The sequence below is a fragment of the Lutra lutra genome, chromosome 1 (assembly GCF_902655055.1).
Source record: "Lutra lutra chromosome 1, mLutLut1.2, whole genome shotgun sequence".
Classification (NCBI taxonomy): domain Eukaryota; kingdom Metazoa; phylum Chordata; class Mammalia; order Carnivora; family Mustelidae; genus Lutra; species Lutra lutra.
In genome coordinates this window covers 103,611,660-103,630,989 of record NC_062278.1, presented here as the reverse complement: position 1 = coordinate 103,630,989, position 19,330 = coordinate 103,611,660, and the positions used below count along the sequence as shown (strand labels likewise).

General features: G+C 34.7%; 1 protein-coding gene across 1 annotated transcript in view; it reads right to left on the bottom strand.

Annotated features, from left to right (window-relative positions):
- PIK3CA (phosphatidylinositol-4,5-bisphosphate 3-kinase catalytic subunit alpha) overlaps window positions 1-19,330 on the bottom strand; it is an 84,695-nt gene that overhangs the window by 13,287 nt on the left and 52,078 nt on the right. Inside the window, exons 5-14 of the mRNA XM_047730953.1 lie at window positions 18,994-19,239; window positions 18,370-18,455; window positions 11,432-11,537; window positions 10,537-10,689; window positions 10,312-10,446; window positions 4,836-4,960; window positions 3,892-3,973; window positions 3,422-3,586; window positions 3,096-3,199; window positions 1,075-1,246 (exon numbers count right to left, since the gene is read on the bottom strand). Of these exons, the coding sequence (XP_047586909.1) occupies window positions 1,075-1,246; window positions 3,096-3,199; window positions 3,422-3,586; window positions 3,892-3,973; window positions 4,836-4,960; window positions 10,312-10,446; window positions 10,537-10,689; window positions 11,432-11,537; window positions 18,370-18,455; window positions 18,994-19,239 (1,374 nt within the window). The remainder of the gene's footprint in view (window positions 1-1,074; window positions 1,247-3,095; window positions 3,200-3,421; window positions 3,587-3,891; window positions 3,974-4,835; window positions 4,961-10,311; window positions 10,447-10,536; window positions 10,690-11,431; window positions 11,538-18,369; window positions 18,456-18,993; window positions 19,240-19,330) is intronic.

Below are 19,330 nucleotides of genomic sequence, written 5' to 3'. Positions count from 1 at the left end.
TGAGGGGGAAGCAGGATCCCTGTTGAGCAGAGAGCCTGATGTGGGGCTCGATCCCAGGACCCTGGAATCATGACCTGAGCCGAAGGCAGAGGCTTAACCCACTGAGCCACCCAGGCGCCCCCAGAAAGAGAATCTTAAGCAGGCTCCAGAATGAAGCCGGATGCTGGGCTTGATCTCATGACCCTGAGGTCGTGACCTGAGCCCAAATCAAGAGTTAGATGCTTAACTAAGCCACGCAGGTGCCTCCCACCATTATTTTCTAATATCATTTATTTTACCTTCAATAAAATCAGCTCAGTCACTCACTCAACGACATTTAGATTAATACAGTAACTTTCTTAAAAATTTTTTTTTCATGCAGTATCAATGAAGATTTTGGAAAAATTCATTCGGTATTGCTAATTTACATTCTTTGTGCTTGGGGACTAATATACTGGGATTTTTTTTCCCCTCATTTCATTAGAGGTGAGGAATGATCTCACTTTTTACTATAGGATATGGTAGACTGAAAAAATGATAGGAGGAAAAGGTCATGAAAAATCCTTACATTTCATATTCCTCAGTTACACTAGGCTAGATTACAGATCACCAGAGTGTGTGATAATGTTCAAAGCATGACTAAGAGTCCACCTTAAATTTAGCAATGTACAAATTAATTTCTTTACACTTATTTTCAGGGTCATTACTAAAAGATAAAAAATGACACAAAATAAGGAATAATAATTTTAAAAGTTAGGGCTGTGTGAAAGAGAAGGAAGAAGGGGAAGAAGAAAGGACTAACATTTACTGGGCACCGCCTGCGTTCTGGGCACTGTGATATGTGCTTCAGTGCATCTCATGTAATTTAATTCTCACTACACTATGCAGAAAGTATCATTGCCATTTGTAAATGAGAATAGATCTCAAAGTCTAAATAATGTGTCTAACATTACATAGCTGAGAGGCAATGAAACTTGGATCCAAATCCTGATATGTTTGATTCTAACACCCACAATCTGCCTCTACACCGGGCTCTCAAATTACCCTGCCCCACTGCAATGCAGAGTCTCAAAAACAGACTAAAGATTCACGTACCTTTTGTGTTTCATCCTTCTTCTCTTGTTTGAGGATATCAGTTAAGTTAATGAGCTTTTCCATAGCCTCAACTTGCCTATTTAGGTGCTTCAAATACATCCCACATGCACGACAATAGGACTCCAAAAGAAGGCCAAACCTCTGACTAACCGTTTTATTGTGCATCTCAGATCTAAAAGAGCACAGAATTAAAACAAAACAAAAGAAAAAAAAGACTGAAATACACACATGTATGCACACACACACTGCATTATATATATGGTCCTAAATAAGTACATATGTATATAGTTTTTTTAAAGAAAATATGAAAACCATTTTTGAAATCCAACAAATGTTATCATCATACTAACAATAAACTTATGTAAAATCTATCATTTGGAAGCAAAATAATCAAGAATTTAAGATAGTTCCTGGAAATATAAATTTAATAAACTAGACTTTAGGCCTACTTCAACTACTTTTCATTTACTAATCTTAGCATGAGATGTATTAACCATGGAGAACAAACTGATGGTTACTGAAGGGGAGGTGGCTGGGGGCTAGGTGAAATAGGTGGCAGGGATTAAGGTGTGCACTTGCTTTAATGATGAGAACCAGGTGTTGTATGGGAAGCGTTTAATCATTATACTGTATATATTATAATACTAATATGTAATACTAATATTATATTGCATGTTAACTAACTGGAATTTAAAAACAACTCGAAAGATATACAAACATGAAACAAGTAAATTCAGGAAAAAAGTAATAAAATGAATAGGGAGGGAGTGAAGAGCAAGTGAATACTATTGGACTCTTGTGGCATACATATCCTCTTTCTATACAGTCTTTGAATTTATTATTTTAAACTTAGCTTCAGGATTCCATTTTGATTTATTTTAACATTTAAAAAAATCAAGTTAATTGTTAAAAAAATCAAGTTAATTATAAATCTTTCTAAATTTAGGAGAAGTGTATGGCTTATGATCTTACTTGGGAGTATTAGATCATATTCTACAAAATGCTTTTAATTCTTTTATTTATTTATTTATTTGAGAGAGAGAGAGAGAAAGAGAAAGCATGATAGGGGAGAAGGTCAGAGGGAGAAGCAGACTCCCTGCTGAGCAGGGAGCCCACTGCGGGACCTGGAGATCATGACCTGAGCCAAAGACAGGTGCTTAACCAACTGAGCCACCCAGGCACCCAAATACTTTTAATTTTTTTTTTTTAATATTTTATTTATTTATTTGACAGAGAGAGATCACAAGTAGGCAGAGAGGCAGGCAGAGAGAGAGGAAGGGAAGCAGGCTTCCTGCTGAGCAGCGAGCCCGACGTGGGACTCGATCCCAGGACCCTGGGATCATGACCTGAGCCGAAGGCAGCGGCTTAACCCACTGAGCGACCCAGGCGCCCCCAAATACTTTTAATTCTTAATTAGCTTGTTTTCTAGTAAGAAACTTGGGACTTCTGTCATTATTGTTCTGAATTCCAAGGCAGGATTTCTTTTTCTTTTATTTTGGATATTTTAATCCACACATACAGTGAAATCAACTGCAATATTAACCAATATTAACCTAGCAAATTTTACTTCGCTTAAAGTAAAATCAAAGCCTTTAAAAATATTTCAGGTCTCGGGGCGCCTGGGTGGCTCAGACGGTTAAAGCCTCTGCCTTCGGCTCGGGTCATGATCTCAGGGTCCTGGGATCGAGCCCCGAATAGGGCTCTCTGCTCAGTGGGGAGCCTGCTTCCCCTCTCTCTCTGCCTGCCTCTCTGCCTACTTGTGATCTCTGTTAAGTGAATAAATAAAATCTTTAAAAAAAAAAGATTTCAGGTCTCATTTCTATATAAAATTCAGTTTTGAATTTTCCTGCTTATTTAATACTAAAGAGAAAAACTTGAAGGGAAGCTTATGACTGGTACAATATGCTTTCATTATGGAAAACTCAGACAAAAACAACAGTATCTAAGTAATATTTATAGATCTGTTAAGAAAGCAAGTAACATATATCTAAAGAATTTAATGGGAAAATAATGTGACTCACTTTAAATGCCAAAAGAAAAAGTGCCCAATCCTTTGATTAGTCAATGCTTTCTTGAGTAAAAATCTCACAAGCAGGTTATCCAAATACTGTTCATATTTTAGGACCTATGTGATTAAACACAAACATAAAAACAACATTGCATCAATCAGGGTCAGTTTCTGCATGGCTGGATTTAAAGAAAATTTTTTAGAAATTAAGTAGGTACTACTGGTAATAAAACCTATTTTTAAAAAAGCAAAAAACTAGTATAGATAAAGATCCACAGTCTGGATAAAGGTGCATGGATTTAGAATAAAACATTATTTTTCTATATTACATTATTTTACCTGTACTAGCTGAATTAGGTACTGAGAAAGCTTGTCATCTGTTAAGTATTTTTCTAAGCACCGAACAGCAAAACCTCGAACCATAGGATCTGGGTAATTACAGTCCAGAAGCTCCATAGCCTGTTCAGGTTTGATTGGAGGCCAATCTTTTACTAAGCAGTACATCTGTTATGGTAAAAACAATAAATCACATTTAAAAAGGAAAGACAATTGTGAGTGAACCCTCTAAGACAATGTCTTAATTTCTTCTTTTAAAATTAGTCAAGAACTCTCCTTATGAATTTGGTGTTTAAAATGTAAAATTCTAACTAATTTTATTAGTGGTGTGAATGGTATTTTTTCCCACTATATTATTATATTAATATAAAACGTCTATTTCACCTCTTATGCAGACTTTCTGAGAGAAAACAATTTGAGTGACACATGAATTTTATACAATAGTTATTCTGTAATCTCAAACATGCATTTACCTGAGCTACTTCATCTCTAGAATTCCATTTAACAGACAGAAGCAGTTTGGGTAGAATTTCAGGGATAGTTACACAATAGTGTCTGTGTGGAAAAGACAAAACAAAACAAAAAACATTCTTGCATGTTAATCAAAAGGCCTAGATATCTAAATTTTAAACTATGTAATCTTTCCAAACACACTGAAAACTTACCATTACTAGCCTACTTTAAAATCAAAAGAAATCAGCATTTAACACTATAATTGCATATTTATGCACACATAATACTTAAGACAGTTACAATGTCATGAAAGACAAAAGAATAATCCAAATGGAAGACAGATACTTTGGAAAAAAGTATGAATTTATTTCACAACACTACATAGCTCCTTTTTTACCCACTCACCCAACAGAAACCATGAGGAGAGTTGCCACTTCTACTATAGTCACTGGACAAAACTTATGTTTCAATGGACTTTCTGCAGAAAGGCACTGCAACTGCTTTATTTAAATAAACCAGTGTATAACTCCTAAGTAGTGGGGTAATTTCTTCATAAGTAAAAATAAAGCACTGCACTATTACTTTGAGGAAGTATAAGGAAAAAAATGGAAAAAATGCCTAAAAATTGAACTAGACCAACTACATCCCAACTAAATTGATCTAAAGCTATGGGTATTTTTTTTTTTATCTTGAATTTCATTTAAAAAAGCCCCCAAAACAAATCCTAAAAAAAGTCATACCAGGGATTTAGAATTTTAAAAAAGCCTTCAAGGCTTGAAGGTGGAAGGTTAGTACCAATGCACATGATTTTCTAGAAATACTGATCTTTATCCACAGTTTAAAAAAGAATATTATGACAAAAAAAGTCATGTAAATTATGCTTTATATACTTTAACAGGTATTGAAGAACCCGCAAGATAAGCCAAAATCAGTTGTTTCAGGGAATATTCATCTTAACATTTACCTGTGGCTCCACAGAAAATCTTTCTCTTGCTCAGTGATTTCAGATAGAGGATCTCGGGTACAAATTGCTCGGAGCTGTTCTTTATCGTTTTCTCTTAATTCGTTGTCTCTAGCTAGTCTGTTACTCTGCAAAATAAAGTAATATCTTATATGATTTCCTTTGCCATATTTTCCCCTGGATTCATGAGTGATCTACAAAAACAGACAATGGCCAACAACTTTACACTGCTTATTAATCATTGTGATACAGTTTATTCTCATCACAAGCCTTTATTTTCAGGGATGGGGAGAATCAGCTTAAGGCACTATTTGTGGAACAAATCCAGTTATCTTAGTTAACATTACCATCAGTCATAGAACAGTCACTGCCAAAGTGAGTCAGGGATAAGACCAGACTGGGGTACTTGGGGTAGAAGTAAGTAACTGACTTCTCTTCCTGATAAGGCCCCTTCCTAGTATTCTATTAACTACTCTGCTCATGTTTCTGGAATAAGAAATAGTAAAATAATAAAATACAAATGTAAATTCTTTCATAATCTTTGCTCAAATACATCCTTATAATCACTGCAAGGCTCTCAAATTTAAAAAGTAAAAATAAGGGCACCTGGGTGGCTCAGTTGGTTAAGCAACTGCCTTCGGCTCAGGTCATGATCCTGGAGTCCCAGGATCAAGTCCCACATCAGGCCCTCTGCTCATCAGGGAGCTGGCTTCTCCCTCTGCCCCTCGCCCCTTTCATGCTCTCTCTCTCTCTCTCTCAAATAAATAAAATCTTTAAAAAAAAAAAAGTAAAAATAAGTAAGAGAAAAAAGGAAAAGAAATACCCTTGTTAAAACACTGGATGTTAAATGTTTGGAAAATAAATAAAAAACACCATAACCTTTGGTATAATGCCAAGAGTCCAAGTAACATATTTATTCCCTTTAAATACAGATATATTAACTGCATAATGAATAATTATGAATGTATATTAATATATTATGAAAACAAGCACACATCCCCTTGGAATGGGTTACACATATTCCCAATGGCTAAAAATGAAAGCAGGTATTCATGCCACTTGGTTTTTATTAACATTTGTTAACATTTTATTAACAACACTTAAATATTATTAATTTATCCAATAGTATAAAGAAATATTATTGGCACATGTCCATCAACAAATATTTATTAAAACATGTACCGTGTGCCTTGTTTTGTTCTTACTGCTGAGGGTCTTAAATAGTAAAAAAGAACCTGCACTAATAAGATTCCCATTATAGTGAAAAATTAAATGAACAAATTAAAAAAAAATTGGCAAGCTGATATAAATACTTTGGGTGATATAATGAAGATGACTGAGTGGCTACTTTACACTGGGTATCTGGAAGTGGCCTCTGAGAAGGGAATATTGAATTTGTGGTCCAAATGATAAGAAAGAAGCACCCACACTAAGATCAGGGAAAAGACTACTGCAGGTGGAGGAAACAGTGAAGGTGACCCAAGAAGAGAATGAGTTTGGTATTAGGGAGGAAAAGGAACAAGACATGTGAGCCTGAAGCCCAGGAGACAAGGGGAGAGTGATGGGAGGATATGTTCAGACCACATAAAATTTGCAAGTCAGGGTAAAAGGTTTGGATTTTATTTTTAGTGAAAGCTATTTAAAGGATGAATATCATGATTTATGTTTCTTTTTTTAGAAGATTTTATTTATTTATTTGACAGACAGAGATCACAAGTAGGCAGAGAAGCAGGCAGAGAGAGAGAGAGAGGGAAGCAGGCTCCCTGCTGAAGAGAGCCCGATGCCAGGGCTCAATCCCAGGACCCTTTAACCCACTGAGCCACCCAGGCGCCCCTGATTCATGTTTTATAGAGATTATTTTAGCTGTTTTGTAGACTGAGGAAGACCATTTAGGAGGCTATTGTAATACTCAAGGTAAGAGATAACAAATACTTAACCCTTGATTCACAGGAAAAGTAGTCATTATCATTTATCATCTTGGTCTAAACGACTCTTAATATTATTGGCTTATTTTTTAGTTGTTTTCATTTTTAATATAAAATAACTTAATAAACTAGGAAAAAATTTTGTGAGAAACAACTTTGACATCTTACTAAGAATTTAAACACAGGTGTGATATGGTGAGTGCTGTGAAGTGTGAAGACCTGTATTCCTGGGGCAAACAATACATTATATGTTAATAAAAATAATTAATTAAAAAAATTTAAACACAGCAGAACCAAATTCATAATCAAAATGGGCAACATCCTTTGAATGCCATTAACTGCTTGCTCATCAACTGTCCTGCATGAGCCTGGAACATACACATCTTACAGATCGTGACTCCACACTTCAAATGCATATCTAATAAGTTCTAGCTTATCATCACTCCCCATTTTTCTTCTTATACTTCAATTGTCAAAATATAATACTTTTGAGAACTTTTATAGTAATTCAAGCAATTTTATATTTCTACATCACTTTTTTCCTTCCACTCATCTTTGCATACACACCTGCCTGTGATGTTTTTCACTTAAAAAGTGTATCAAATATGAATACTGTTATGCTGAAAAAATAAAGAATTAATAAAAAAAAATTGAAAAAAAAAAAAAAGTGTATCAAATAAAACAAGATGGGATTGGGAGGGAGACAAACCATAAGTGACTCTTAATCTCACAAAACAAACTGAGGGTTGATGGGGGGAGGGGGTTGGGAGAGGGGGGTGGGGTTATGGATATTGGGGAGGGTATGTGCTATGGTGAGTGCTGTGAAGTGTGTAAACCTGGCGATTCGCAGACCCGTACCCCTGGGGATAAAAATATATGTTTATAAAAAATAAAATAAATTATTAAAAAAAAAGTGTATCAAATAAATTCTGGTGTATAGCAGCATTAAAACTGGAAAGAAAGATGAGGTGTGGTCCAGATTCTCATCAAAAAATAGTGTGTGATGAAGTTATTCCTGTTGAATGACTAACTGAATACAATATTTCCTTTTTGTTCTTGGAAATATATTGTTCACTCATCATATCTTGAGTTCGAGAAAATTCATCTAGGATATTATTTGATGTTTTACCTACATGATCAATTTTACCATCATCATTAGAATCTGAAGTAATGACTCTCAAGTGGTGTAATTTTGTTCCCTCTACCTGCAGGACCTTTGATATAGTTTTTATCTTAGGTTTATAGAAGTTTTCAATAGACCCGATCATAACTGAAAAACTGACCCAGTTTTATTCTACTAAAAACAACTTTTTTCTTTAAAGAAAAAATTCTTCTCAGAAAGAAAAAAAGTCATAAAATATCAATCCTTTTTTTAAAATTTGTTTTTTTTTTCAGTATTCTAAAATTCATTGTTTATGCACCACACCCAGTGCTCCATGCAATACATGTCCTCCATAATACCCACTACCAGGCTCACCCAACCCCCCACCCCTCTCCCCTCCAAAACCCTCAGTTTGTTTCTCAGAATCCACAGTCTCTCATGGTTTGTCTTCCCCTCTGATTTCCCCCAACTCGCTTCTCCTCTCCATCTCTCAATGTCTTCTGTGTTATTCCTTATGCTACACAAGTAAGTGAAACCATATACTTGACTCTCTCTGCTTGACTTATTTCACTCAGTATAATCTCTAAGAGTTAGGACTGCTCAAAAAGAAACTCAAAAGCTAATTGAGGCAGACTCTGATGATAAAGTGAATGTATGAATAAAAATAGAGATAAATGAGTCTTAAAGTGACTTGACTCTCACAATTCCTTTGGTTTACAGGTATAACTAATGGTATAGCACTATGGACAATTCATGGGAATGCTCATCAATATTTCTTTTTAAAAATTTTTAAAATTTTATTATTTCTATTTATTTATCTATTTATTTATTTATAGCTCATCAATATTTCAATCCCAATTTCAAAATTAAGGAGTTTCTTTCAGTTACAGCAAAATAGTTGTCGTAGCTTAATACTTATTTTTTTAAAAAGATTTTATTTATTTATTTATTTGACGGACAGAGATCACAAGTAGGTAGAGTGGCAGGCAGAGAGAGAGAGAGATAAGCGGAAGCAGCCTCCCCGCTGAGCAGAGAGCTGGATGCCGGCTGGATCCCAGGACCCTGGGATCATGACCTGAGCCGAAGGCAGAGGCTTTAACCCACTGAGCCACCCTGGTACCCCAGAAGCTCAATACTTATTAAACAGTGATACTGGATAAGTTATTTAAACTCCTTAAGCCTGTTTCCTTACTGGCAATATAGGGATTATACACGTACTACCTTCATAGAAATTGCTTTTAAGATTAAATGAGATAAACCGTGAAAAGTGACTGGCATCGCATTTGGTACACAGTAAGCACTTGATAAATGTTAGAATTATCAACAAGAAATCAAAGTTACAAAATAGAGGCTACATTTTTCAAGAAAAAGAATTCCTTTGTACTTTTAGTATCTGAAAGAATTCAGTAATATTTAAAATTAATTTGTACCTCTCTAAATACCTGCTACATATCTCTGAAAGCATATTGGCAGGAAGGTTATGATTATTACTAATCAGTTTACAAAAGGGTTTGTAAACTCCTTACTGAGAACACAGCTGTAAACTAATGAAGTTCCTCAATGCAGGATTCCAACTGCCCCTGGGCATTGCTATTACTCAGGTAGGCCTATTTCAGGACCTCTTGGCCCCATACTCATTGGTTGGTCTAGCCATAATGTATCACCAGGCCAAAGAAAAAGTGATAAATTTGAAAACCAGGGAAAGAGACAACAAAGAACAAAAGTATCTTCTCTTAGCACTGACACCTTTGCCCTTGAGAAATAAGAGTTAATGGTCTTTGAACCCAGTTATACTGTGGTTCCAAATTAATGGCCAAGATCAGACAACTTGATTCATACTTAAACTTCCTTTTATATGTAATCTTTTCTAGGGGATCCTGGAGTATGGTGGTAACAAAGCTCTCCTCCGCTTCCAAGCTTAACTAACAATATACTCATACTTTTGTTTCAACTTTCAGGTTATCTCAGAGAAGTAAAAAGTTCTTTCTTGAACCCAATACATATTGGTTTTTCCTCCCAACCCTCTGTAGTCATTCTTGGGATACTATTGGTTTTTCTATCGTATCACCTACCATGATTTATAATCTTACACATTTCTTTTACCACTTTAACGTCTATTTTCACCATTAGACTGTATATGCAATGGAGGTCTCTTTAGGTCAAAACTTTATTACCTCTCACACAATGAATATAAACATATAGTTGGCATTCAATAAATATTTGTTAAATGAAGGTAGGCTAGGGCTCTGACTAAACTAAGAAGAGACAGAACTTCAGTAACAGTATTAGCATATAGAGAATATGATTATACTAATTACTGCAACTCTGTCCGGAGCCTATAGGAGCTATGCCAGTGTAACTAAACCCCATGAACCCTGCTCCAAACAAAGAGGATAAACCCAAATCCACTGATTATGATTGATACTTAAGAAAACTCAGTGATCTGCCTTACCAGTCCTGCATGGGAATAACTAAATCCTGCTTCTCGAGACACCGACCAGTTGGCATGCTCTTCAATCACTGACATATCTGGGAACTTTACCACACTGCTGAACCAGTCAAACTCCAACTCTAAGCATGGTGTTTCCTAAGAGATGGAATAAAAGTTATCATAAATATTGTGCTTAACCGTCATAAGAAAGGAAAAAATTCTAATTTATGATAATAAAAAGCTTACTTTATTTGGATTTGACCCAGTAACACCAATAGGGTTCAGCAAATCTTCTAATCCATGAGGTACTGGCCACAGATTCAGAGCCATTTTTCCAGATACTAGAGTATCTGTATAATCAAACAAGTTTATATTTCCCCAGGCCAATGGACAGTGTTCCTTTAAAAACGAACAGAAAGATATTCACTACTCTGTGGATTAAATTATAAAATGCATTTTTAAAAAGATTATTTATTTATTTGAAAGAGAGACAGAGAGAGAGAGGGAACATAAGCAGGGGGAGTGGGAGAGGTAGAAGCAGGCTTCCTGCTGAGCAGGGAACCTGATGTGGGGCTCAATGTGGGGCTCGATCCCAGGACCCTGGGATCATGACGTGAGCCGAATGCAAATGCTTAACGACTGAGCCACCGAGGTGCCCCTACAAAATGCATTTCAAAACACTTTTCTTCCACAGAAAGAATTCAATAGCTATAGCTACAATGATAGCTTTAATAAGTCACATAAAAAAAAAAAAAGTCACATCAATTTTTTTTGAAAGTACAAGCACTTTCTGTTTTCCTATTTGAAATAACAGAAATTTTTCTTTAATTATAAATAGGAAATATGAACCAAAGCAAGCCAGGCAGATATTGGCATGTAGTCACCTAACAGATATTTGTGGGTAGTCACTGCATGTATAAAAAATTTTGTACATGTGAACTCAGGACATACTTGTAAATAAACTCAGGAAGGTCTCCTGAGGTATTCTTCTATGACACATTTATTTATTAAAAATTTAAAAATATTTGACTAATTTTTTTAGATAAAGAAAAAAATTCACTTCTTGATAAAAATTCAAAGCAGTATAATTAGAGGAGTTTTTTAGAGGTTAAAAATAATTATTCCTTCTGAAATACTTTACCTCTTTAGCACCCTTTCGGCCTTTAACAGAACAAATGGAAAGGCAAAGTCGAGCAGCACGAGGAAGATCAGGAATGTATATATCATAATTTAGCCATTCATTCCACCTATGTAAAATTTTAAAGAAAAAAAGAATTTACCAAAAAAGAAAAAAAGGCTTTATCCAGAGTATATAAACAACTCCTACAAATCATCAAGAAAAAAAAAAATCAAATAAAAACAGGTCAGAAATCAACTGGTATAGACATACTTCACAAGATCATATCCAAATGGCCAATAAATATAAAAAAGTAGTCAATATTATTTGTCAACCAGAAAATGCAAAATAAAATCTCATAGAGATATCACTATATAAGAGACTGGCTAAAACTATAAAGGGTGATGATACCAATGATGTTACCAAGGGAGGGTAAGGAGGTGTAGTAACAGGAAATTTCACATATTGCTAGTAACGGGTATTTGCAAATATCCCCCAAGTGTTAACAAGCCAAATGTCCAGAAGTAGAACAAACTGCAGTATATTCATATAATGGAATACCATACAGCAATGGAAATAAACACGTTACTTGCAATACGGATGAAATCTTACAAACATGAGTGAAAGAAGCTACATATAAGAGAGTATCTATTTCTTGAGTATATTTATATAAAATTCAAAAACAGTTCAAACTGAAAAATAATGTTAGATGTCAGGATAGCTGTTGCCTTTGGAGAGGTGGTTAATGGAAGGGGCAATGTCATATTTCTGGTAAATGTTCTATCTCTTAACCAGCATAGTAGTTATATAGGTACTAACTCTGATAATTCACTTAACTTTATGATTATCATTTATATACTTTTATACATTGTGCTACACTGCAGTAAAAAAAAAATCTAGCTTATAGAAAAGGCATTTGAAAGAGGGAAACTAAACAAGAGTGAGATTTTCTATTATGATTACAATTATATTTACTTTTACACATGATGTAATTTTATTCAGAAGAACCTGTTAAGTCAGTCACTACGCAAATAAAATGAAGGATATGTAAAGCAGAAAGTATCTGAAGTTGAGAATAATTACTTGACAAGAGGTAACAGTTAACATTCATAATAAAGAATAAAAAGTTGCTATACAAAGTGATGACAAAAATTATTCAAATATTTATGATAAATTCTTTTAAATTTACTGAATATTATATGTGAAATTACGTCTATATTTGGTGGACAGATCTGTAAAGAGCCAAGTAACAACACTTTAAAAAACAAAACAAAACATTTTATTTATTTATTTATTTGACAAAGAGAGAGAGAGAGAGAGAACACAAGCAGGGGCAGGGGCAGATGCGGAGAGAGAGAAGCAGGCTTCTTAATAGCAGGGAGCCCAATGTGGGGCTCCATCCCAGGACCTGAGATCATGACCTGAGCTGAAGGCAGTTGCTTAACTGACTGAGCCACCCAGATGCCCCAAAACACTTTTTGTCTTGTTTTGAAACAACAGTTACCAGTATAAACTCAGGTCAGACTATCTTGAGTAGACTACTGTTCACTATTTTATTAAATGTGTGACCCTCTGTGATGTGATGAGCACTGGGTGTTATACACAACTAATGAATCACTGAACATTACATCAAAAACTAATAACGTACTACATGTTGAATTTAAATAAAAAAAATGTGTGACCCTTGTTTTTGTCTGTTTTCTCATCTGTGAAATGAGACTAATAATAGTACTTACTCCCTAAGATTGTTGTGAAGATTAAATGAGATAACACAAGTAAAAGGGTGCGTGGCTGGCTTGGTCAGGTAACACAAGGAAAGTGAAAAGAATAGTAACTGGTCCACAGTAAAAGTTCAAGTGCTAGATATTAATCTAGAAAATTTCTTTAAAGGACTTTTTCATAATTCTATTTTTTTTATTATAAATAAAATAAAACTTAACAATTTAATGGTAAAAATTCTATTTTTAATTAGCCAAACTAAGTTATAAGCTTTATCAGTAAAATAAGTTCTACTTATGGACAAAGATAAAAAAAAATATGGTCCTTTGATGCAGAGAAGACTTATGTTTAAATGGGTGAAGTTAGTAATAAGAAATTCTAAAGGGAAAAGAAATAAATGCAAGTAGAAGAAATACTGTTGGATCTGATAAGTCCACAATAATTTAAGAAAAATTAAAGATACATGTACTTTGATGTTCCTAGGAGTTTTTATTACTTATAAATCTTTCGAATTGCTCATAATTAATGAAAAATATCCTACACACTTTCTAAAAGAGCTATGTCCCATAAATGTAGCTGTTCAATACTATGCTAATTGATACAAAAACATGTTTCTCTCTTCCTCTAAAGTCCATACAGACACGTGCACACACACATATCAATTAAATTCTTTATTTTTGGGCAATGGTTTGACTTATAGTCCAAATTTATTTTGATTTTGGGAGAGGACTGGTAACATCTATGAAGAAATCATTAAGTTTCTACTTTATTTAGCATATGGAAGTACAGATTTAGAATAATCAATCTCAGTAAGAATTTTTTAAAAATCAACTTTTCTACCCTTCTAATAACTTCATATTCTTTATCCTTGATTTTAATTTTGTGAATACAGAAAAATTAGAAATCTACTTAAATCCTAATACTATTACCATAGGGATTTTACCCTTTAACTAGAGAATTCTTTTTTTTTTAAATTAATTAAAAAATTTTTAATAAACATATGATGTATTTTTATCCCCAGGGGTATAGGTCTGTGAATCGCCAGGTTTACACATTTCACAGCACTCACCATAGCACATACCCTCCCCAATGTCTATATCCCCACCACCCTCTCCTGACTCCCCGACCCCCAGCAACCCTCAGCCTGTTTTGTGAGATTGAGTCTTTTATGGTTTGTCTCCCTCCCAATCCCATCTTCTTTCATTTTTTTCTTTTCCTACCCCCAAATCCCCACACTGCATCTCCACTTCCTCATATTAGGGAGATCATATGATAGTTGTCTTACTCCGATTGACTTATTTCGCTAAGCATAATACACTTTAGTTCCATCCATGTCGTTGCAAATGGCAAGATTTCATTTCTTTTGATGGCTGCATAGTATTCCATTGTATATATATACACCATACCTTCTTTATCCATTCATCTATTGATGGACATCTAGGTTCTTTCCACAGTTTGGCTATTGTGGACATTGCTGCTATAAACATTCGGGTGCATGTGCCCCTTCAGAGCACCACGTTTGTATCTTTAGGGTATATACCCAGCAGTGCACTCGTTTGGTCATAAGGTAGCTCTATTTTCAGCTTTTTGAGGAACCTCCACGCTGTATTCCAGAGTGGCTACACCAGCTTGCATTCCCACCAACAGTGTAGGAGGGTTCCCCTTTCCCCGCATCCTCGCCAGCATCTGTCATTTCGTGACTTGTTAATTTTAGCCATTCTGACTGGTGTGAGGTGGTATTAACTAAAGAATTCTTTTTTATTAAATGTTCTAATTTTAATTCCAATATAGCTAAGTATACACTGTTATATTAGTTTCAGGTGTACAATGCAGTAATTCAACACTTCTATACAGTACTCATCATAAGTGTACTCCTAATCCCCATCACCTGTTTTGTCCATCCCCCCAAAACCTCCCCTCTGGTAACCCTCTGTTCTCTATAGTTAAAAGTCTGTTTCTTGGTTTGTCTCCTTCTTCCCACTTTGCTCATTTGTTTTGTTTCTTAAATTCCACATGACTGAAATCATATGGTATGGTATTTTGTCTTTCTCTGACTCATTTTGCTTAGCATTATACTCTTTAGCTTCATTCATGTTGCTGCAAATGGCAAGATTTTTTTAGATGGCTGAATAATATTCCTGTGTGTTTGTGTATGTACAGCTCTTTAGCCATCCATCCATCAATGAACACTTGGGCTGCTTCCATAATTTGGCTATTGTAAATAACAGTGCTATAAATATAGGAGGACACATAGCTTTTCAAATTAGTGTTTCCATATTCTTCCGGTAAATCTAGTAGTGAGATTACTGGTTCATAGGGTGGTCCTTTTTTAATTTTTGGAGGAACCTCCTTACTGTTTTCCACAGTGACTGCACCAGTTTACATTCCCAGCAATAGGGCACAAGTGTTCCTTTTTCTCCATAAATTCTCCAACACTGTTGTTTCTTGTGTTTTTTATTTTAGTCACTCTGACAGGTATGAGGTAGTATCTCTTTGTACTTTTGATTTGCATTTCCCTGATGATGAGTAATACTGACCATCTTTTCATGTGTCTATTGGCCACCTGGATGTCTGACTTCTTTGGAGATGTCTGTTCATATCTTCTGCCCATGTTTTAATTGGGTTATTTGGTGTTTGGGTGTTGAGTTTTATAAGTCCTTTATATATTTTGGATACTAACCCTTTATTGTCATTTGTTGACCTTCAGAGGCTGTCTTTTAGTTTTGTTTCCTTTTTCTTTTCTTTCTTTTTTTTTTTTTTTAAAGATTTTTATTTATTTGATAGAGATCACAAGTAGGTGGAGAGGCAGGGAGAGAGAGAGGAGGAAGCAGGCTCCCTGCTGAGCAGAAAGCCCGACACTCGATCCCAGGATCCTGAGACCATGACCTGAGCTGCAGGCAGAGGCTTTAACCCACTGAGCCACCCAGGCGCCCCTTGTTGATTGTTTCCTTTTTCATGCAGAAGTTTTTTATTTTAATATAGTCCCAATAGTTCGTTTTTGCTTCTGTTTCCCTTACCTTTAAATATGTGTCTAGCAAGAAGTTGCTGTCTGTATTCTCTTCAAGGATTTTGATGGATTCCTGTCTCACATTAGGTCTTTCATCCACTTTGAGTTTATTTTTGTGTATAGTGTAAAAAAGTAGTCCAGTTTCATTTTTCTGCATGTGGCTGTCCAATTTTCCCAAAACCATCTGTTGAAGAGACTGTCTTTTTTCCACTGGATAGTCTTTCCTGCTTTGTCGAAGATTAGCTGACCAAAGAGCTGAGCATCCATTTCTGGGTTCGCTATTCTGTCCCATTTATCGATGTGTCTGTTTTTGTGCCATTACCATAGTGTCTTGATGATTACAGCTTAAGGTCTGGAATTGTGATGCCTTCAGCTTTGGTTTTCTTTTTCAACATTGAGTCTTTAGGATTTTCTATATAGTGTATCATGTCATCTGCAAATGGTGGAAGTTTCACTTCTTCCTCACCAATCTGGATGCCTTTTATTCCTTTTTCTTGTCTGATTGCTGTGGCTAGGATTTCTAGTACTATGCTGAGTAAAAGTGGTAAGAGTGGACATCCTTGTCCTGTTCCTGATCTTAAGGAGAAAGACCCCAATTTTTCAACACTGAGTATGATGTTAGCTGTAGGTTTTAAATAGATGACCTTTATTATGTTGAGGTATATTCCCACTAACATACTGTGTTGAAAGTTTTATCATACTTTGTCAAGGGATTTTTCTGCATCTATTGAAAAGATCATATGGTTTTTATTCTTTCTCTTATTGATGTATGGTATCATGTTGACCGATCTGTACTACTAAACCAGGAATAAATCCCACTTGATTGTGGTGAATGATTTTTTTAACGTATTGTTGGATTTAGTTTGTTAATATTTTGTTGAGGATTTTTCCATCTATGCTCTTCAGAGATACTGGCCTGAAGTTCTAAACTAGAGAATTCTTGAAGAAAAGATAATCAAATTTAAGTCCTATCTAAATAGCTAATTTACTAAAATTTTGAGCTTTTAATCTCATATTATTAAACAAATTTACCTTTTACTTTTATAAAACTAGTTTACTTTAAGTACTTGAAATAAATAGGATATATATACCCAATATTATTTTGGGGTCTTTGGTTGGAGCTTGCTGAACTTCTTAGAATGCTTATAGTTTTCAACAAGTTTGGAAAATTTTTGTCCAGTATTTCTTCAAATACTCTTTTTCTCACTGTTTTCCTCACACAGACACCCCACCCAACCTGTGAAATACATGCAGTATGGGTGGGAAATAAACTTTTCCTGCTACAACAAAAATTTAAAAAGATCCTGTAGTTGTTTCACAGTGTAACTTCTAACTAAATGATGTACTTCTGACTGACAATAGTTCAGGTAGGGTAAGGAATTATTTTACTTCCTCCTAGTAGAGAAAGCTATCACCTCTTTGAACTTCACCTAGGCTCTAGAATGGTGGCCATCTCTAGCAACTTAATTACAAGACCAGAACTTTTTCTTGATTCTCTTAAACTCAGTCTAAATTCATTACAAAATTTACTTCTGGAGGTTTTACTAGTTGTCTCTATTGCTAGTCTACAAAATTCACCTTTAATCTTTAGTAACAATTTGAGTGCTCTTAAAATGTTTCTATTATATTCAGGGTAGACTCTTAATTCCCAAATGATTCTATAAAGAGCCAAAGAAATAGCAGGATGGCAAACTGTTGGATTATATTACCTTTTATTTCTTCATTGCATTTCTAGGCAGTAATCATTTAAAATGTTCCTCCAAACTCCCCCTCAGAAATGGATTTGTTCCCAAAGACTCTTTATTTAAATGTCATAAAGATCTACTCTTCTAAGTGATATGAGTGCCTCAAAGTAGTCTGGCTCTGAAGTTGTTTGCCAACTCTCATTTCTTCTAATGTAAATGTAAATGGAGGTTAAGAAAAAAATCTAGGTTTATGGATCTAATGTGGGGAATCATCAGCACAAAATGTAACCATATTCTGTTCTCTACTTGATATAATGGGAAGAGAAAATCTGAATAACCCTTCAGATAACATTTTATGAAGAACTGACAAAATGAACCTGTGAAAGATATTCATTTGACTGAAAGTTCTTATGGTCTATGTGTAAGTGTCTGGTTAATTTAAATGACTTGTTATAAAACTAATGATGCAAAAAAAAATTTACTACTTTTATTGATTACACTGCTAAATACTAACATGGCTTTTGGAAATACAAATCCATATACTTCCTTACCTGGGATTGGAACAAGGTACTCTTTGAGTGTTCACATTATCGCATAAGGGTTCTCCTCCATGATAGATACCTGTTCGAACATAGATCTTAAAAAAGAAAAAAAAGAGTATGTGTATAAAAATACACACAAACAAAATATATATACACATTACAGAACCAATATTATTACACAATCCCTTTAGGCCAGGTATATAATTCAGAGTTTTTCATATTATAGAAAGATAAATTGGTACATATGCTAAATATCACTGCATATTCTTAGCAGTTGCAACAGTACTCCATAAAGACATTAATATTTCTGCAACAAAACATATGCATATTTACACTAAATGCGATATATAAAAGCTACAAAAATTCTTGCTTCAGGTTAGGTCAGGTTTTGCTGCCAAATGAATTCTATAAAACTCATGGTTTTAAGGACTTAGATTATGGAAATTAAAATGATTAGAATATTAGAATTATGGATATTAGCATTACAGACAAAGGACTGTAAATGGTGCACAGCTAAGGGAGAGGAGTGGTTTTCTAGCTATCTGAAAACAGCACAGGCCAACAGATTATTATACATAGTTCAGTAAAAAAGTTTATGTAATTTATATAATAAGCATCAACCCTTGATTTTACCTTGTCAATGTCTCGAATATTTACATTCACATAGGTTGCACAAAGGATTTTTATTCTGAGTGCACTATTTATAACCCAAAGGGATTTTGTAGATGTTTCTCCATTCATATATGGTGTAGCTGTGGAGATGCGTCTGGAATATGAAGGCATTGTGAAACAGTCCATTGGCAGTTGGGAATAAAGGCTTTCTTTAGCCATCAGCATCAAATTGGGCATCCTCCCCAGCATTATACAGCTTCTTATGTACTATAAAAGATTAAGAGGGGAGGGAAAAAGCCATTTCTTAAAAGGTGTTTCATTTTAAAAGCAACAAACATGTAAGCAAAAATAAATAAAT